The following is a 19,834-nucleotide window of genomic DNA, read 5'->3' on the forward strand; positions in this document are numbered from 1 at the left end:
CATACTGCGTGCGAAAGACGTTCGCGTTGGCTCCTCCCGCATGGAGGGCGCTCGAGCTGGCGGAAGCCATCCGAGGAGTGGTGGAAGCAGACGCAGAGATGATGGATGCGGTAGACAATAGGGATGGGTCCATGTGCGCACCGCTGTATTGAGCGCTGGAGCCGAACAACCCCGGCTCCGAGGGATGGGAGACAGCGATGGTGGAAGACGTGTTGGGCGTTGGGCCCGCTTCGATCGCTCGAAGCGGTTGGTCGGACTGGGGCAAAGGAGCAACTCTCTTTGTGGGCCAAGCTAAATGCGGTGCTGCTCGCCGCTTGTGGTCTCGTTGATGGTGAGAATGTTGCAGAGATACGGAAGTGGAGCGTTGTGAAGCGGAAGGACTTCAAGAGACGAACGGGGAAGGAGATGAGTGGAAGAGCGAAGGATGTGGTGAAATGGTGTTGAAAGGGCAGTGCGAAGCAATTTGGAGACAACGAGGAAAGCGCCACAAGCTTTTGCGCTCAGCTTGCCTGGGGTCTGCAAACAATTCTGATCACACCGTTGAGAGATGATAGGCTAAGGGAATTAGGGGCGACGACCGTTGAAGCATCTTCGATGATGCTCATCAGGGCCCAAGAGCTAGACTAGAGCTCGCTCTACTTTACCGTCACTTGGCCAGCGTCAGCGGTCAAGATGGCTCTGCTGACGGATGGACGGTAAGTGTGACAGAGTGCTTGCAAACGTGACGCGGTCTCTCCGTTTGGCTCTTTCGCTCTGAACACCCGCACGTCGAAGCTGTGACGACCGCACTGTCACTGATCGCATGATGGCAAACAATGACGCATACAGGGGCTTCATGCCTACTTGACACCGGAGGCATTATGCTTTGCTCGTGACACGACGGATGGGTCGATCAACACCATCAAGCGACGCTGTGCGGTAGGGTGCGCTGCGATGGGGAGGGAGCGTTGGACGTGTCTGCCGTAGCCGTGGCCTTGGCTCAACAGCCGTGGATGCAGTTGTGAGTCGTGAGTTACGTAGGCCTGTCTGCCTGCCTGCCTGCCTGCCTGACCGCGGTAGAGGTTGCGTGTCGCGCGGCGAAAGCATGTGGAATGGGAAGAGACGGGGAATGCAGCAAGCATCCGGCTGCCTGCTGCTCGCCATGCAGCTACTTATTGCCCGCGGCTGCTGGCTGCTGCTGACGTTCATCGTTATAAGCGCATGCATCAGCACATGCTTCAGCAGACAGCAACACAAGACTTTGCCAGGTTTTGCTGCTGCTGCTGCTGCCGCTGCTTGTGAGCGCGTCCGCGCCGCGTATGCATCGCAGCTAGGCAACAGGCGCGCCCTGCTGGCCAGCCTGCCACAGCCGCTTCGTGTGTGCGGTATATACGTAAAGCTGCGCGCCGTCTGTTGAGGCCACCCGACCTTGACTTTCCATGTTTTTGCTTTCTGAGACCTGCTCGCTTCTGATTTGAAACCATAACCTCACAGCTGGTGAATGCTACTCTCACGCCTAAGCATCGGCCATCAGACCCGCCGTCAATCCTCGTCGTGGGCAGTCTTAGCCTTGGGTCGTCAGGAAGCTCCGCATGCTCAGAGCTTTCTTCTCTCGTCGTATCCCTCACGACTGTCAACCCTTTTCGATATGTGTTCACGGTTGACGCTGCGTGCGACAGCCTCCGCGTTGCTGCTTCCTGACTATGCTTGTGCCGTTGCTGATGTTGCCTGGCTCGGCGGGTTGACTTGCCTCGTACATCGTGCTGCGTGCTCAGCATACACCGGCTCGCAGCATGCGGCCCGGCCCGTCAGGTCACCGCGGATATACAAGCATCAGACTCTGGCACGCGCACACGGATGTTTCGCTCTACGTACGCGGGGCTTGCGAGATCTGGCGCACGCAAGAACTACAGATTGAGGGCGTTGAAAGCTGTCCTCGTTGACAGAAGCTACGCCGCTCATCATCGTGAATTCAATTACTTCGACACTGCGACCTGGAAGCCTTTCTTCATTAGTTGTGATTCGTGAATTTAGTCACGCGGATAATCATATTTACCGATACTTCTTTGATCCCAATCAAGTCACTCGCGAGAGAAAGCAGCACGATCATGCAGCCTCCACGGTGGAAACAACAGCAGACGTAGGCACGCGTGTCAACACGCGCTGAGCTCAGTGCACGTGACAGTATCAGTGTGTCACCATGGCTAACGCGCCTAACGCGTTTTGATTCAATCAAAAGTGATTAACTTGTATCAAGTCCGAACTCGGCTTGACTCACCCAACTGCCGGCCCTCCTTCTTGGAAGCATCGTGTGGCGAAGTGAACAGGTCATCGAAGCAAGACCTGTCCCGGGCGCTAATTCGAAATGGTGAATGGTGAATGAGCAATCATGCCAGCCTTTTCGTACTCCATGCCCGATCGTGAGCAAGTGGCTGTGCATTTTCGCACACCATGCCAGCTGCATAAGTCTCGAATCTGGATACTGTAGCAACGCCCGGCCACCGGCCAACTTCGCTGTGCCACGTGCATCTGTAAGCGCTTGCGCTACATCTGAAATTGACTCGCATCTGTATGAGCTATAGACGCGCATTGGGCTCGAAAATGCCGAGATCTGCTGCCAGTCACGAGTTGCTGCCTTGCTCATAATCTTTGCGTCACTACCGCCACCCTTTGCACATTGTGGTACGTCCTCCTGGTAAACCTAAATCCCGACTAGCCTTCGATGCTCGCACGTCGATTCACATACTAGAGCTCCAAGCTGGCTTGCGTGGAGCCAAATTGCAAAGGGGCACAAGACGCTGCATGGGGCAAAGGCAAAGGACGGTATATCTATCTAGGTCGCGGTAGCGCCAATGCACAGTAGCTCCGGCGAATCACGAATCTGTGGCAGCAGCAGCAGCAATTGAGTGTGAGTCTCTCGTTCTGTGCTTAGCATCGAGTTGGGGCAATCACAAGCATGATGAAGTATTTTGCGGATGTAAAAGGGGTTCATCGCACATGCGAGAGCCCCGCTTACCGAGAGCGCATAAAAATCGTGTGGATCTTTCCGCTGCCTTCCTTCTGATTTGGTGATGGTGATGGCGGATCTTGGACGTGGCTCCGCAGGGGGCCGGCAGCATCACTTGAGCATGCAACAATTGTGAGCTTGCGCTGACTCGTCTTGCCCTGCACTGGACCAGATTCTCGCCCCCTATCCCCTCGACTCTTGACGTGGACTGATCACTGTTCACAAGTTCCAGAGAAGTCTTGTTTGCACATTCGCGACTGGTGAGTGATGTATTGCGTTTCGTACCGAGAAATCTGTACCTAGCTCTTGCCCTCCTCTGCAAGAGGTGGGCTCTGTGTCATCCATTCAAATCGCTTTGCCCAACGTCTTGGACTTCGCTTGGCGATGCGCGCAAGTATTCGTAATTCATCATGGGATTTGGGCACATGTGTCTGATACTTATGCCGAATGACGCTGTGTCAGTAGTATCTCCTAAGTCTACGAGCAAGCATTTCGACAAATGATCGAGGACGAATGCACTCGTGACTGCCACGTTGCACTGCGACGCAGCGGTCGAGCGTCAGCTCAACCGACGTAGCATTCACGATTGCGACCAAACAGGGACGAAGCTGCAGTGATTCGCCAAGCTCAGCATCACGGAGGCCTGGTTACAGCTGTGTTCGCTGTGTTCAGCCTATCTTCAATCGAAACTTTTACGTTTGAATCACGAATGAATTTGAGGATATCTCGCAGAGTAGCCCTTGCGTAGAGAGAGAGGGCGCTTTTCTGGTTGGGACACAACTCTCGTACGAGAAGAAGAATGCATTCGCAGGGCAATGTCACGTGTTACGCCTTGTCGAGTTGTTAAATCATGAATTGATGAATCTGAAATCGTGAGTGCGTGCAGCTATCGTTCAGCACATCCGAACGTCCGACTGTAGACTTCTGCTATATCCCCAGATCTCCAGCAACAAGTTCCCATCACGCAGCTTTTCGAGAGCAAGCTTACAAACGGCGCATAAGACACTCGTCCGTCTGCTACGTCGCCTCGGTTGATGCTGCGAAACGGCTTCCTCCCAGCAACGCGATGCCCTCTCACAGCTTGCAATGCGCTTCCGATCGATCGCAACGCAGTCATGCCTGGAGGGAGCCGCAGAGGTAGCACGGCGCACCGCATTGCTTCCCTTCTGTCTCGGAAGATGTCGAATGCGGTGCCAGCGTGTTGTGGCAGCTTCGCATCCGCACACCCAGCTACACATGCACGAGGCGTGGCCACCCGAGCCCCGCTATACTTCAATCCGACTCGACCGGACTTTTTGCCTACGAACCGCAACGGCAGGACCAATGCAAGACAAGCTGACGACAGAACTAGCGCCTCCGCGAGCAACACTGTCGCGACTGTCAAAACGGGTCGGTCCTGGCTCTCCTCCACCCCCCCGCCAAATCTGGTCCTCAGCCGCTTCAGCCCTTCTCAGCCCCCTCTGCCCGAAGACGGCCCGCTATGGACGCCTAGAGGGGTCAAATCACATCGTGCCATTCATCAGATGCTCGAATCTCGTGACGGGGACTGGTACAAAGCAGCTTGGAACGTGTGGAACGATTTGCCAGTAGAACAGCGCATCTTGCCTGCTCCGCTGTTTACCCGACTCTTCTGGGCTTGCTCGCGCACACATCCCGGGGCAAGACCGCGTTTATCTTCAGACAGGCCTCAAAGCATTGCGAGCGGCTGCTCTGACCATGTGCGCGAGGAAGCGGCTGATTTACGTGAAGCGCTTGCTCATCTGAAGCGACTAGATGCGCTGGCTAGATACGGCAAGGAAGCTCACCGACGACTGCACATCACCGAGCTGCACGCGCTCTTGCACGCACATCTGCTTCCCCGCCAGCTTCTCAGTGCCACCTTGGATGATACAGAGCGGCACGAATTTCGCAAGCTCGACTCGCCCAGGATTATCAACCTGCTCGCGCAGCATCCTCACTTTGTGCTAGACTGCGAACTTCATCGCGAGGCATTGATGGGGCTAATATGGTCACACGGCTGGGACGATGACATTGCAAAATTGGTCCGACGATTGACGCTCCAAGGTTGGCGCGATACCAGAAAGAGCTTTCATAGGGCGCTGATGCATGTCATCATGCACAGCCCCGCTGTTAAGGACAAGTTGAGCGCGCAAGAGGAAGCCATCAGCATTGCCATGCGGATGGGACCAGTGGCCTTGCCGCCCAGCGATATCGTAGCGAGCGTCTTTCAACAATGGTCCACGCCCGAGCTGCGGGCGTTCCGCAATCTAGAAGCGAGCAAAAGCTCGAGGGTATGCGCGTTCGATCCAGCCCACCACGAAGCGCTGCGCCCCCATGCAATGCTGGAGCTGCTTGTGCGGGAGGACGCCGTATCAGACGTGTCGAGGCAAGCGGAGCGAATGCTCCACCAACGTCTCGGCAGCATACCATTAGGTCTGCCGCAGGAGTTGGACTACTCAGGGTATTCTCAAGAAGTCAGTCGAAATGCCAGCGTAAGCTTGGAGGATAGCGCGTCGGAGTCAGATCATGCAAAGGACACAACGTCTTTGGCCGGACCCCCGAGCTCCAGCAAATTCTGGCGTGCCGACTTTAGCTCGCTAGGAAGCGACAGCGACCTCGCCCTCCCCTCCTTCGTGGGTTGGGATCCACACGTCAAATTGGGATACGCCATCTCTCGCGCACATGCCCTGCGTGCCCTTGAGGCGTGCAAACGCGCACGAGACGCCAGACCGGCACTGCTTGCAGCGGTCGAGCTCTTTACACGACTGCCTCGCTCGAGCTCTGTGCACGCAGCGCGGGCGCTTGATGCGCTTCTAGGCGCATTCGACGCCTTGATCAGCTCAGCGGAGCAAGTCCCATCGGAAGTCCTCTGCGAGGTCAGGAGGCCCGACAACACTACACGAGGCGCTATCGCCGAGGTTGCTCACAAGTTCGTCGCCGTCGACCCTCAACTGAGGTACTTGCCATTAGAACAGCATCTGCGCCTCCTCCAGCACCTTGTTGTGTGCGCGCACACTTCCCTTGCAAGCACATTTTGGTCGCCCTTAAACGCCAAGACCTTGGAGGGCACGAGGGATTCTCTGACGGCGCAAAGTGCTTCGAGCGCATTGCCTGAATCTCACGCGCGAGACCTGCTCGCCATGGCATTGTGGCGGTTGCCTTCTCCCAAAGGCGGCTACGAACTGACCCCCAGGTGGAGTGAGACAGCCCCACACATTGAGCTGGCCCTGGAGGTGTTTCGCGTGCACGGCGCCAAGCTTGCGCTACCCACAATTTTGATCGTACGTCTGGTGCGAGAACTTTTGACGTCTCCCAAGACGGGCGCACAGGCCATAGAGGTGTTGGAGCATCTTTCAGATCTTTCGATCCCGCTGAACCCCGGTCTAGCGAGAGGGATTGTTCAGGCATTCGCAGAAGCAGGAGATATGTGGGCTGACCAAGCTCTAAGCATCGCCGAGGCCTTCTGGAAAGCTTTTCTTGAGAAACAGTCTCACCGGGATCCCGCGCTCGCTCTGAGCATGCTGGCTTATGCGATCGACGCTGGTGGTCGCTCGTTCGTGGGGTGGTCACCGACGCGGCGCAAGCGCGTGCTTGGTCTCTTTACCATTTTTCGCCAGCAACTGGAGATTTCCATCAAGAATTCCAATCGACAAGGCAGTCTGGCTCCCGAGAATCTGCGCCTAGACGCGTATCCGCAGCTCCTCGACTTCGGGTACTTCCACGTCGACAAGTCTGGTCGAATCGAGTCTCTGATAGAGCAGCTCATGAAAAGAGGAGCACTTCAAAGCTACCCGATCAGCCGGTCTATGATTCGGCTGGCCTACAATGGCGCAGCGCGGGCCGTGCTAGCGGAGCCAGCATACGAGCTCGGACTTGCTGGCGTGCAACTCGAACCTCTGCCTGATGACTTTTTGTCTCCGCCTCTCACACCGGGAAAACCGTCTCGCGGCGCTTCGCACAAGATCCCCGACTCGGTCGATCCCACTTTTTCCAAAATCCTCTCCGAGCTCGAGGATGACCTTGGGGTGCAGCTCGACTCTCGAGCCTGGGGCTTGCTCATCGTCGCTTGGCTGTTGCCGTATCAAAAGCCGAAGCAAGCGGGACGCTCTCGTTCGCGACCGCCCTCGTGGCCGGAAATGGGTCTAGAGGAGGCAGACGTGTTCGACTTTGCCCGGAACGACTTTTTGGACGAAGCGTTGGCCCTATTTGACGCTGCCAAGGATGCTCGGTATGAGAGGGGCGGTATGCTCAACCTGCCGCTCAACGCCGCGACCACGCCATCAGCCGAAGCCGCGCCGGTTCTGCTAAAAAGTGGCCACGTGGGACGGCTCATCGTAGCTCTGGCTCGGGCTGAGCGTTTCGAAGACGCTTGGCGGGTTTATGATGACTTTTACGCACATTACGCTCCGCCCGTTTGGAAGGGCAAGCGCCGGGTTACGCAACGAAGTGAAAGCACATACGGCTGGACCTACGGAGTAGATGGCGCTCGGGCCTACCTCATGGCAAGATCTGGTGAAAGGATTGCTTCCATCTCTGGATTGATGAGGCTCCCTTCGCATCGCATCGGGGCGAGATGGCGACAGGAAATACACGCAGCTCAAGCCCTGGCAGAGCGGAGAGGTATCCGCTTTGTCAGAAAGCAGAAAGCAGAGTCCTAGCGGCAGCAGCAATCCTCGCAGCGTGTTCGCGCAGCTTTCACAGCATGTCACCGTCGATTTCGTCTTATACATTACACTCAAGACTGATCCGCCTTTCTCACTAATGTGAATGTACTTGTTCGGAGATGCCCACATCCGGGAAGCCTTTGTCGGTCCAGATCCCTTCCTATCGCCGAGCGATCTTTGTTCGGAAGCACAAGTGCGTTCGACTTAGATTAGTTCTCGGCAAGGCCGAGTCCCTTGACGCTGACTAAGAGGTGCTTCGAGCAAGGGCGCGGCACTGCCGTATTTAGGTGCATAGCGAGCCGCACAAGCTGCCCTGCAAGCAATTGGAGGAGGAGGAGGAGGAGGAGGAGGAAGAGGAGGAGGAGGAGGAGGAGGAGGAGGAGTAGCAGGCAGTGAACATGCGCTTCATCAGCAAGGAACTGTAAAGTGAAACTTTAGCTGACCGTGCTTGCTTCAAAGTGGGGACGATGAGAGGCTAAGCGTGCATTGCATTGCTTCGCACTGCGTGCACTTGCAGACCTGCTGCACGGTGCAGAGTCGAATCTCGATTCGCCCTGCCTCTATTCACGATTCGCAATTGAAATGACTGCCTCTCATGCTGCGGGATCGACCGTGGCAAAAGTCGAGCGATGTCTCCTGATGCTGCCGGGCGGGTCAAGAGCGAAAAGGAAGTGCAGTCGAGAAGAATGAATCCGGGAGCTTTTTCAGATGAAGTTGCCCCGCGAAACCGTGCCCTCGTCAAAAGCCCAATGGCCGGAGCCTGGTGACGGACCAGCGCATATCCGAACGGAGTGCGAATGGACGAGGTCATTGCACAGGTTCACACTTTGGGGAGCCATTGATTGGTACAGTCACGATATCAGACGCAAGCGCTGAAAGTGGTGCTCAGAGTTCGGCGGTCACGAACGAGGTAAAGGTTTGCGAAGCTGCAGATAGCAAAGACACTGCGCGAAGTCAAAGGGATGGATGCCCTTGCAGTTGCCATTCTGATTGGTCTCAGTTCTATGCCTTTGAAGAGCCCTAACTCGTAACTCTAGAGATTATTCGATGTCACGGCCACGTTGAGGTCCCTCTTCCTCACGCAGCGCGTGATTTCAAAAGGACGCTAGCGCATGCGTATGGAAGTAGGTACGACACACTGCGTGCTCACGGCCGCGCAGCCGCGAGGTCGCGCTCAGCGCTACGCCCGTTGCTTTCGTTCAGACTTCTCTCAAAGAAGGGCCCTAACAGGTTCAGTTGCAGTTGCGCCTACGACGCTGGATACTGTAATCAGGCAGGTCCTGCCTGCTCTTCCAGCCAAATCGGCAGGCACGTCGATGAGGTCGCACAGGGTCACTTCGCGTGCGAAATTTTGTGGGGGCGCGTGCAGCACGCGGACCTTCTCTCGCTTCATTCCCGCGTGCGCAATCCGTCCTGCTGATGAAATTGCGCTAAGGAGCGGCAGGGTAGGGAAGCGCTCGTCGTGCCTCGTGAGGAGCCTTGGTCTCAGACTGCATGCAGTGCTCTTGCTGCGCGACTCAATCAAACACGACGCATGCCAGGAGGACAAGCACGGGAACTGACGGTACATGCATGTGAGAGCTGCAGGGCTCACAAATTCGAGCATCATTTGACCGAAGGTCACGATTAGGAGGCTGGCCAAGGGAGATAGCGACGTAGCCGCCGGCGAGCTTCAGCAGTACCAGTACCGGTACCTACACATCTACAAATCCGAATTCGCCATTTTTTTGTATTCCACGCCCGCCCAGCTTTCGAGCCCCGACCGACGCTAATGGGTCATGCCGCCAAGCCGACGCGAAAAAGGAGCGTTCTTTGAGGAAGGTCGATCGTGAGCTCGCTCAGCTCATGATGCCGTCTTTGAAGGGGCAAATGAGGACAATGGCTTCGAAGGAACGCTCGCTACAAGTGCGGCTTGAATCGCTATCAACTCCTGACCGCTTGCCCGGCGTTTTTGCTCATCCACTTTCGAGCTCAGCGAAGCTAAGGTGGCGGGACTGTGCTTCAAGGGAGCCAGCCTTGAGCAGAAGCCGGACGCTGGGGAACGATCGTCCCTGTTGGCAAGCGGCGACGAAGAGGCATGATGCCTTGACAATCTCAGGACCGATACAAATGTCATTGAGGATCGGCTCACTTTTGATGATGAGCTCAGACGGCCCAGAATTGTTTGTTATCCTCCATCCACTCCGCCGCCGCTAATTCTTCCAACACGCGAGTATCACGCGTCCTTCGCCCCCCTGCCAATTAAATACCAGGCGAACTCTGCTTGTTTCAGGGATTCGCTCCTTCGAATTTCACCCTCTCCAGCCAACCCACTCTCATCGCATCAACATTCTTTCTGCTTACGCTCCAGCATTACCATGGCTCGTTTCACTTTGGTCGCTCTGGCATTGGCCGGCATCGTGCACACAGGTAGCGCTCTCACCCTGGGGGCTCGATCAGGTACGTATGCGCCAATCTGAGCCACGACAAGCGCAACACTGATTCTTGACGACGCCTGCCAGCAGAGACTGAGACTCTCCATCGACGATGGACTCCTACCGGCTCTTCGGACAACTCGAACGAGTGCACCCCCTTGGAACTGATCTGGTTCCGATCCGCTGCTGAATCGCAAGCACGCCTTGGTCTGCTGGGTGACCCCATGTACTCGGAGATCCTCAAGTACGAGCCAAAGGCTAGCGCGTACAATGTCATCTTCAACGAGGCTACCTACGAGGAGACGATCACCAATTTCCTTGGTGGTCAGGATGCCACGCAGTGGATCAACAAGAGAGCCGCACAATGCCCCAATCAACGCTACGTCGTCGGAGCATACTCCAAAGGAACGCTTGGAGTGCACCAGATGTTCCCTGCAGCAGACGTCAGGCCACGCGTAGCTGCGACGGTCGTGATCGGAGACGCCATGAGGATCAGACCTTACTTTCCTCCCGCGGCTCTCAACTCCACCTGGCCTTCAAATGGCGAGAGGACACTCTCCCAGCCGTGCAACTTCAACGATCTCATTTGCTGGCCTGGCGGCACCGACCACGACACCCACCTGTTCGGAGGCTACATCGGTCAAATTCCCGCGCTAGCCAAATTCATGATCGATCGCTACAAGGAGAACAAGCGCGCCGTCTTTCCAAACGCCAAGGGCATCATGACAAATCTCAACCAGGTTCTCTCTTCAAAGGATGTTCCCGGCCTGCTGAAGAATGTCGGCAACCTGCTCAATGTCTAGGCGGTGCGTAAACGCACGGGATGAGGGCTGAGCATATCGCTGGGACGCCCCGTCATCAACGGTGGCACGTTGGACCTGTTGACTTTCCTCTTGCGAGTCTACACTCTGCGTCACTCTTTTTCTAAATCTGTGCTCCTCTACAATCTTGTTCCACATTGTAATCCCAGTGTCATCACTTTCGCATATCCACTCGGCCTTCATGACGGTGCACCCGAGGAATGTCACGTGTGGGTGCCAAAACGAGTGATTTTCGGCGCAGCAGGATGTATGCTGCTATAAGTTGTGCGGAGCCGTGTGCACACGGTACACACGCCGTCGAAATGCACACGTGCATCGTCAATAGATAGCGAGTCCAGTGACGAGGATGGCCTTTCCCTTCCGCGAAGAATAGAAGTCTGAGTCCACTCAAATCTTAACACACTCATAGACACTCTTGACTCACGACTGTAACTCACAAGTCACGTTGGAACGGTGAAGCGACTCTGGCTCGTGACTCAAACGACAAGGCGTGCTTGCCAGCCCATGATGCAAGGCGCGCGCCTGATGGTGCACGCCTCATGACGTCACCGATCACGGCTGGTAGTGCAGTCTTGAGCGCAGCGCATGCTGGCTCCTTCGTTCGCACGTCCCATGACGTTCTTCGACAGCGTTTGCACCTCCAACGCGCCGAAGTCGCCTGGGCGATGAATCTGCAGCGAGTGTACGAGGTTCTAGACTCGATCCTCATGAAAGGCAACCAGCAGCGTCGGAGCCTAGCGTCCTCTGCGCGTGCAGTTGCAGCGAATCGTGAGATCTATTTGTGATTTTGATGTCGAACACTGACTAGACTCGACAAGTTGCTGTGCGGAGCGTGTTTTAGCATCAATCCCACCCACCACCACATCCACGACAGGAGTTGAACACCCACGACTCTCATCAGCATTCAACACTAATTCCAGCACACTTTTGCCTCGATCAAGATGTCCGCTGTTCAGAACACTGCCAACGCCGCTGGCGACAACATCAACGCTGCGGCGCAGACTGCTTCTCAGCAAGCCAGCAACCTTTCCAACCAAGCTTCTCAAGCTGCTGGCGATCTTTCCAAACAAGCATCGGACGCTGCCAGCAAAGCTACCCAGCAGGGAGGCGTGAGTACGAGTGCATTTCGCTTCGAGTGGAAGTGTTTCCTGACCTTCGCTTCTGCACTACTGCACCTGGCCGCTTCTCTCATAGTCCCTCTTGGAGCAGGCTACCCAACTCGTCACCGACTCTGTCGCCTACGCTCAGCAGCAAGCTGGCGCTATACTCGGTGGCGCCAAGCAGCAGGCTGGTGATGCAAAGAACCAGGTGAGTGTGGTGATGCGATTCTGCATCTTGGATGGTCCGTGTATGCTCAAACGCTCCGCTGCCTGCGTACTGGTCGCGCCCAGGCTTCTGGTGCTGCTGACCAGGCGAGCCGCGATGCCTCCAACTTGACGAACCAAGCGTCCAAGGAGGTTAGTGAAGCAGTTCTTGAATCGTTATCAGCTGCATGTCCCCGGTCGATTTTGCGTTCTACGGTGGTATCTGACTGGATGCTTCCTCCCTATGCAGGGCCACGCAAATGCTGAGGCAGCTCAAAAGTCCTTGGCAGACCTCGTTCAGCAAGGACGTGAGCTCGGTGCCAATGCATTGAATCAGGCCAACGAGTACGTCAAGCCTCAACAGGCTGGCGACGCCGCCTCTGGATACGTCGATCGTGAGTGCAGGGTGGACGCCGCCGCGGCGCCTGCCCTACCTCGTCGCGCCCAGTCGCTCACATGTTCACTCCATTTCCTACACCCTCACAGAGGCTCGCGGCATTGCATCCAACGCCATCCAGCAAGCCTCTGGTATTATTGGTGGTGCTCAGAACCAGGCCAGCGACGCTGCTGCCACTGCTCAGCAAAAGGCCAGCGAGGCCAGCGCTCAAGCTCAGGGTGCAGTCAAGGGCGCAACTGGCAACTAGACGCGCAGCCCGCACACATCGTTTCCACATGTAGCCTTCATACCAGGGCGTCACTTTGCGTCCAATCGCGCTGATCAAATTTGATTAGCATTCGTCAATTGTCTTGTTTTCAGATTGGTACTGCACGCGGACGACTAGAACAGTGAGTCGTGCGAGACTTGCCACAGCGGATATATATGGTCAGCATCAAGCCAAGCGAGATGGCCAAGCGCCGCGTTACTCGCTCATCCTTCTGGCGAGCCTCTCCGCCAGCGCGAAGATCCAGCTTTGAGGGTGCGTGCTTGGAACGTTGGGGAAGATGCTTGCATCGCACACGCGCAAGCCATCGACGCCTTTCAGGGTAAGTTCTTGCGCATCGATGGGAGTGTCGTTGGGGGAGCGCAGAGCCATGGTGGAGGTGCCGTGGTAGATTGGTCTAGCATTCGCCCTGATCCACGACTCGTAGACCTGTGGAGGGGTGTTCGAACATGCTCAACATTGGCGAGCAAAGCGGATTGGGATGCGCACTCACTGGTTGTGGTATTTCCTCTGGATGAGGAAATGCGTTGAAATCTGTGGGTCCGTCAAAACACCACCTGCCAGTCATTCCATCTCTGCCGGGTATACTAGCGGGAGACACCTCGAAACCAGTCTGCTTTAGACGCCTGACGACTTGCAAAGCGACTTTTGTCGCAAGAGCCAGACGTTTCAAGTCGTCGGGATCTGACAGGTATGCAGGATCGATCAAAGGGACGTCTCTTGGGTCTGCACTTGCTGGGCGCACCGATCCAGCGGCATTTGGCTGAGCGAGCACAACAAGGACTCCGATCACACCGAGTCCATCTTCCAGCCCCGCATATCTTGGAAAGGAATCGTCGATGTAGTACGTCGAGAACATCAACTCGATGTCGGCCTGCGGGCGTGGAGGAGCCTTGAGCCAGGAGACACGTGTGTTGCATCTCGAAATGCGCTCACCACACGGTACGGGTCTGCACATTTGACGATGATATCTCCGCTTTCATCATGACCAACGTCCTGCGTGTTGAACCACGCAGCGCTTTCCATGAAACCAGTGCTCGTGAATAGGCCCTTGCCGTGCCGAAAGTAGTCCCACGCGTTGCGAATGCCGTATAAAAGAGCTGAGGCACCTTCGACCATCTTTAATCCAGACTTTTCCCGCGGTACCAAGAAGTGCAGCGGTACGGCGACGTGGTCCTGCAGGTTGGCGCCGACCTGAGGCAGCGAGAGGCGCACAGGAATGTCGAGCGATTTGAGAAGATGTGTAGGTCCAATGCCGCTATGATGAAGCAGCATGGGCGTGTCGTAGACTCCTTGACAGAGAATGACCGAGTTCGAAGCTGCGTAATACGCGGCGTTGGAGTCCGCACTTGGTTTTGCGCTTTGCAGCTCCTCGAACCAGACGCCTTTGGCGGATAGGTTGCCGCTGCTCCCTTCGCCGAGTTGCAGACGCAGCACGTTGACGTTTGTGCAAAGCTGTTCGTGCGCACATGTCAGTGTCGCACACTGCGCTTTGCAGAGACACACTCACTGTTAGGTTTGGCCTCGAGAGCACAGCATCGGTCAGGAATGCATTGCCAGCGTGACACTTGGTGCCGTCGCTAGCGTGCGAGGCCTGGAGCGTAAAGCTTGCCGTTCCGATGGGGCCTTTGCTCGAGGAGGCAGCAGGGCTGTGGGAATCGACGACGGTCTTGATGCCCATGCTGTCCAGCTCTTTCAGGATGAGAGCGGTCTGCTCAAACTTGTGCTGACGAGGGTGATACGTTTCCCAGGGCCCGACGGGCTCTGTCGACGAGCTTTGCAGGCCTTTCGCAGCTTTTGCACCGTTGGAGTCGGGCGCAGGAGGCGCAGTCGCCGTCTTGTTGCTCGACCAGCCGATGCGATGCTTGGGAAGTCTGAGAACAGATTCCAAAGCGGAGGCTGACCAGCTTGGAGCCTGCAGCTTTTCTGCCCACGCGTTTAGCTCGGCGTGTGGGCCAAGCGTGTAGATGGAAGCATTGATGGCGCTGCGAGGTATCGCATGTCGTCAGCGTTGTCGTCCCGCCGGACAGCTGCTCGGGTCTCACCTCGATCCTCCAACGACTCTGCAGGTGAGAGGAGGAGGACGTGTTAGAAGTGCCTGAATGGTCTACAGCGCGGCGGTAGCACGCACTTTCCTGAGAGCATTCGTACGCTTCTCCCTCCCAGACCATTTTGAGGTGTAGTATACCTAATGAACGCATACTTTGGATCGTAGCTTCGAACGATGCTGAAAAGCGGTAGCCGGGAGAGGACATCATCGACGCGCGGCCCGTAATTCAGCACCAGGATCTTGTTATCGGGATTCTCCGACAGTCTTGATGCCAGAACTGAGCCGCTGGTGCCAGCTCCCAGAATGATGTGCGTGTATTCCGTCGCATTTGCTGGAGCAGGAGGAGCTTGACGAGAGGAAAGGCGTGGGAAGGCCTCGACTCGAGTGCCTGCTTGCGACGCTTTGACTTGGCCAGGCGAGGAGGCGCCGAAGACGCTGCTGAAGAAGGTCATGACGAAGTGCAGGAGTATGAGCGCGACTTTCGGGTCGTGTTGGGCGACGCGGGTATCGCCCGCGCCCAGGGCTGCCTGGTCAGCAGCGTCTGGAGGTGAGGCAAGTGGGAGTCACGAGTATATCCGAGATTCGATCCCATCCGTGTCGGAGCGTCGCTTGGTCACTGGTGGGATCGAGTGCGGGACGCTTACACACAAGCCCGTCTGGATTCGGTTGTGCATTGGCACTTCTGCATCCCGACCGCACTGCGGGCGAGGAGAAGAACATGTACCTCACACGCTGGGCTTTATTTAAGCTTTGGCTGCCTTTTCTGGAATGCCCCGGTGATGACGCACGCGGGCAGGCGAGGTGCATGCTGCCGTGCGCTGCTTCTTTACACACACTCATCACGCTCGTTTCGTGTGTCTGAGTCAGCCAGCTGCCAATGACGAATGTCAGCCGTTATCATGGACCGTTCAGGGCGCAATCTTGAATCGCCGTGCCTGACCACGATCGACGCGAAACGCTCGGTATGGGCGTCTCTTTGAAGATGCGAATCGCATATATGTACGGCACACGCGGAGCACGGCAAAACCTCTATAGGTACTTGTCTACGCGTCTTTCGCCCACGTCGAGCCATATATATGCAGTCAGGCACTCGTATCAATCGGAGGATTGCACGCGTCCGCGGGCGCGCCCCGCCGGGTCTGTAGTCGTGAGTTTCAGCTGCGTCGTTGAAGAGAGGTTTGAGGCTCGATTCACATCTTGAACATCACGCCATCTTGCATGTGGGCGATGAGCCACTTGAACACAGATCACGTGAGTCACAAATGAGTGACGAGCGGAGCACAGACCACGTGAATGAGTGACTCGCTCGAGCATCCGTGTATCTCAAGCAAACGTCTTGCGCTCACGGTGCCAGCGCCACCCAGTGTCTGAGACAAGTCTGCGGATAAGACGCCCGCTCAGAGTCTCATCAGCCACGACAGCGGCCTTCGACCGGGGCCGGAGCAGGCGTCCGCTAGTGCAGTGATGCGCGTCCATGCATTCGAGGGAATCTCTGACTCGTGACTTACATCAGTCACCACACTCAGGCTAATGTCTCGACGCACGCGATGTGGAATGTCTTTGCATGAATTGACTGAGGCCAGAATTAGCTTTTCTCCCTATACGCTTTCGGTACCCTTGCCTTGCGCAGCAGAGACCTTTCCTGCCTCCAGCTCAATGACCTTTTTGGTCGCCTCCACCAGTCTCTCCACCTTTGGCGCGCTTTGCGAGTCAGCATCGGCCAGCTTGACGTCTCTGACGCGCCTCTCCTTTTCAAGCAAGCCGTGCATCTCCTTTGGCAAGACGTCTCGCTCAAAGTCGAAAGATGCACCCGCAGATTCCAAAGACGATGTGACTGCTTCGCTGAATTTGGCCGGATGCGCTGTGGACAGCACCACTTGATGCTTGGCGCCTGCTCGACGAGCCGAGAGGCGGTTGGCTGCGCAAAATCCTACTGCCGTGTGCGGGTCGATGAGGTAGGAGGGAGGTGCATTAAAGTAGCGCAGGATCGTCTCCTTGGTCTGCGGGTTCGAGAGCAAACGTGAGAGGGGCAGTCCGGCTCGCTCTCTCGCACGTGCCCACACTCACCTCCTTGTCGCTTACTCGCTCAGCTTCGAAATCTCTCCTTGCAACCTCAAGCTGGTTCTTGTCGACCTGGAACCTGCCCTGCTCCTTGAGCTCCTTCATCCACTGTGCCAACTGCTTGCCCGCGTCGCCTTCTCTGTCTGATCCGGAAGCGGTTTCGGAGGCAATGTACCACAGCAACCTTTCAAAGTTGCTGCTGACCAGGATATCCATCGCTGGGCTCAGGGTAGCCTTGACACCGCTCGCATCCTTTGCCGTGCCGGCTTGAGCGCCGTCGGAGCTTCCTTGCGCGGGCTCAGTCTGAGAAGCCCCGGCATCCCCGGAGGCCTCCTTTTCGTACGCGCCAGTGGACCAAAAGCGTTGCAAAATGTCGTTTTCGTTGGTCGCAACGACAAGGTTTGTAACTGGCAGGCCCATCCTCTTGGCGTAGTAGCCCGCCAAGATGTCTCCAAAATTGCCAGTCGGAACGACAAACTCTATGTCGGGAGATGCTTCGCCTGTCTGTTGCAAGAGTTGGAACCACGCGCTAAAATAGTAGACGATTTGTGCCAGGATGCGAGCAAAGTTGATGGAATTGATCGCTCCGAGCCTGTGCTTGGCGTTGAATTGCGCATCCGAAAAGAGCGCTTTGACGACGTCCTGGCGGCGTGCGAAGGACGTGAGCCGCGCCTCCTGCCCCGCGTGCCCCGCAAACACGCACCTGGCAATCATCAAAGGTTCCCTCGACAGCCAAATTGTGCACATTGGCGTCGAGCACAGTGGTCATCTGAGCCTCTTGAATGGGGCTCACTCTGCCCTTTGGATGCAGAATAAAGATGCTGATGTCCGCTTTGGAGCGCAGTCCCGCGATCGCGGCGCTGATAGAAGAAGGAAGCAGCTTGAGCGACAAGAGGCTCTGCAATGATTGGTGCGCGAAGACTTACCTGCCAGTGTCACCGCTCGTGGCGCCCACAACAGTCAGCTTCTGCCTTTCGCCCTCTGCCTTGCCCGCGTTCCGCCTCTGCAAAAAGTATTCGAATAGGTTGCCCAGCGTCTGCAGCGCGACGTCTTTGAAAGCAAACGTGGGACCATGCCAAAGCTCGAGACACCATTCTTGAGCGCTACCGCTCGCAGAAGAGTTGAGCTTTTTCAACGGCGTCGTCTTGGGATCCCTGAACTCGCTGTAGCTTTTCTCCAGCAGCGCTTTCAGGTCGGCTGGCTGGATGCCTCCCTCTTCTGCAGTAGGAGGAATGAAGAGCGAGAGGATCTCAAAGGAGAGGGCGGGAAAGGAGAGGTTGCGCCAGCGTGTGGACCAGTCTGCGGGAATCGATGGAAGGTTCACAGGAATGTAGAGTCCACCATTGGGGGCGAGGCCTCGCAAGACTGCCTGAAGGGCAGTGCGGTCAGCGATTGATCACGCGAAGGCGAGGTCGGACAAGCTACCCACCTCTTCGAACGTCAGTCGTTCAGCTCCACCCCGCGTCGAGAGGTAGCGCATGCCAGACATGTCGGCGTTACTGATGAATCTTGCTTGGTCGCCAGAGCGGTCCAGCGGGTCGCGATGGTGCGAGGAGAGCGCATTTTATGATCTCCGACTCGATAGTGACTTTTGACTTTGCTTGAAGCGTCGCGAGCGCTACTCTCTGCGGTGAGTCACGTCTATGATTCAAATTCATAGTTCGCGACTAGCACGTGCCGGAAGGAGCGCACACATCGGCCATCGGTGAGGGGGGATTCAAACGATCTCCTATCGATTCCCTCGAATGAGCCATGATGTAGTCTCAAATCTGGCGATTTGCACTAGTTCCATTTGGCGCAGTGGTACTAACCTCTGTTGTTGGATTAATTGGGCGGCCTAGTATAGTGGTTAGTACATCAGATTCTGATGAACACATATTCTGAGGAGCCCGGTTCGATTCCGGGGGTTGCCTTTTTGAAGCTCCAGACTCAACATCTCTGTTTTTCCCAACTATGCATCAAGCTAGATTAGCAGAAAGACCCATACAGCCAACAAAGTAACCTTATAGAGACACCGGTTGAAAGAACCTACCACCGGCTGCTGCTGCAGAGCCAAGCTGAGACGGAGGCATCAAAGCGCTTTGATGCGCTCGCGAAAAGGCACTCTTGTGGTTGGACGAGCCCGTAAAATGAGCAAAGACAATCAAGAATGATGAGAGTCATCCGCAACCGACGTTCACAAGTAGTGCTGCAGACACCTGAAGAATGATACATTTTGGAGGCTCCAGATAGGAAGTGTATTCAGAAGAAGTCAAGCTGGAGCGGGCAGTCTGGACGGGAGAATGAAGCCTGATCAGAAACGGTCGGTAATGAGCTTCCTAACATTTAAAGTGGCATGGAGGTGCGACTTGCGGGGGGAAGTTCGGAAGTATGTTGGCATCAGGTACCGGTCGTACTCGCAATTTGCGATAAGGAGCATGTGAAGCATGCTTGAAGTTCACTTCATTCGTGGTGGTCCATTTACCGCCTTCTGCGAATCATGATCTTGAAGGCACGGTTCACATGACTCTCTATGCCTGTCAGCCACGCACGAACGCTGAAGGGCAGGGCATGTAATCAAGCCTTAATGACGCCTTGCTCAGCAGCGACACTGTGGCGCCGCGGCCTGGACCGAACGCATAGGCCGTGCTTGAAGCGGCCAAAACTAAATCACCTTCTCACAAAACTTCTTGTTACGTATTCGCGGCGGCATGGACCCGTTCGCACCGAGCGCTACCTTGTCATCCTTAAATGACCTTGATTTGTGAGGCTTGCCCCGCTTGAGGTCGAGTCTAGAAATGAGACGTCACACCGCCACTCATCACGGAGTGCGTAGTTGCCATGCATCAAGTTCAAACGACCGCGGCGCATCGAATCCCTGTCGCGATGTATG

General features: G+C 56.1%; 6 protein-coding genes and 1 non-coding gene across 7 annotated transcripts; 4 read left to right on the top strand and 3 right to left on the bottom strand.

Annotated features, from left to right (window-relative positions):
* Window positions 1-1,038: 1,038 nt before the first annotated feature.
* On the bottom strand, window positions 1,039-1,874 carry IE81DRAFT_55330 (hypothetical protein). Its single transcript, XM_025517443.1, has one exon. It carries the CDS (start codon window positions 1,755-1,757, stop codon window positions 1,218-1,220), a length of 540 nt encoding a protein of 179 aa, XP_025371145.1. The 5' UTR covers window positions 1,758-1,874; the 3' UTR covers window positions 1,039-1,217.
* Window positions 1,875-3,893: 2,019 nt separating this feature from the next.
* Window positions 3,894-7,919, top strand: IE81DRAFT_321914 (hypothetical protein). Its single transcript, XM_025513475.1, has one exon. The coding sequence runs from the start codon at window positions 4,102-4,104 to the stop codon at window positions 7,642-7,644; it is 3,543 nt and encodes a 1,180-aa protein (XP_025371146.1). The 5' UTR covers window positions 3,894-4,101; the 3' UTR covers window positions 7,645-7,919.
* Window positions 7,920-9,927: 2,008 nt separating this feature from the next.
* IE81DRAFT_55449 (hypothetical protein) lies at window positions 9,928-11,093 on the top strand. The gene is made up of 2 exons (XM_025517444.1): window positions 9,928-10,089; window positions 10,155-11,093. The coding sequence occupies exons 1-2, from the start codon at window positions 10,008-10,010 to the stop codon at window positions 10,865-10,867; spliced, it is 795 nt and encodes a 264-aa protein (XP_025371147.1). The 5' UTR covers window positions 9,928-10,007; the 3' UTR covers window positions 10,868-11,093.
* A 733-nt stretch (window positions 11,094-11,826) lies between these two features.
* Window positions 11,827-12,833, top strand: IE81DRAFT_346149 (hypothetical protein; the record flags this gene model as incomplete). The annotated part of the gene is made up of 5 exons (XM_025516001.1): window positions 11,827-11,994; window positions 12,080-12,193; window positions 12,277-12,342; window positions 12,440-12,584; window positions 12,676-12,833. 5 exons carry the CDS (start codon window positions 11,827-11,829, stop codon window positions 12,831-12,833), a joined length of 651 nt encoding a protein of 216 aa, XP_025371148.1.
* Window positions 12,834-12,900: 67 nt separating this feature from the next.
* IE81DRAFT_365399 (alcohol oxidase) lies at window positions 12,901-15,600 on the bottom strand. Its single transcript, XM_025516928.1, has 6 exons — window positions 14,983-15,600; window positions 14,897-14,914; window positions 14,362-14,836; window positions 13,788-14,306; window positions 13,345-13,725; window positions 12,901-13,280 (listed from the first exon to the last, which is right to left on the bottom strand). The coding sequence occupies exons 1-6, from the start codon at window positions 15,351-15,353 to the stop codon at window positions 13,050-13,052; spliced, it is 1,995 nt and encodes a 664-aa protein (XP_025371149.1). The 5' UTR covers window positions 15,354-15,600; the 3' UTR covers window positions 12,901-13,049.
* An 850-nt stretch (window positions 15,601-16,450) lies between these two features.
* On the bottom strand, window positions 16,451-18,545 carry IE81DRAFT_321920 (putative THR4-threonine synthase). The gene is made up of 5 exons (XM_025513476.1): window positions 18,392-18,545; window positions 17,889-18,331; window positions 17,666-17,822; window positions 16,969-17,604; window positions 16,451-16,901 (listed from the first exon to the last, which is right to left on the bottom strand). Exons 1-5 carry the CDS (start codon window positions 18,449-18,451, stop codon window positions 16,500-16,502), a joined length of 1,698 nt encoding a protein of 565 aa, XP_025371150.1. The 5' UTR covers window positions 18,452-18,545; the 3' UTR covers window positions 16,451-16,499.
* A 248-nt stretch (window positions 18,546-18,793) lies between these two features.
* Window positions 18,794-18,875, top strand: IE81DRAFT_t10. The gene has a single exon. It is a non-coding gene; the product is annotated as a tRNA-Gln (tRNA).
* Window positions 18,876-19,834: the final 959 nt, after the last annotated feature.

The sequence above is a fragment of the Ceraceosorus guamensis genome, assembly GCF_003144195.1.
Source record: "Ceraceosorus guamensis strain MCA 4658 unplaced genomic scaffold IE81scaffold_15, whole genome shotgun sequence".
Taxonomy (NCBI): domain Eukaryota; kingdom Fungi; phylum Basidiomycota; class Exobasidiomycetes; order Ceraceosorales; family Ceraceosoraceae; genus Ceraceosorus; species Ceraceosorus guamensis.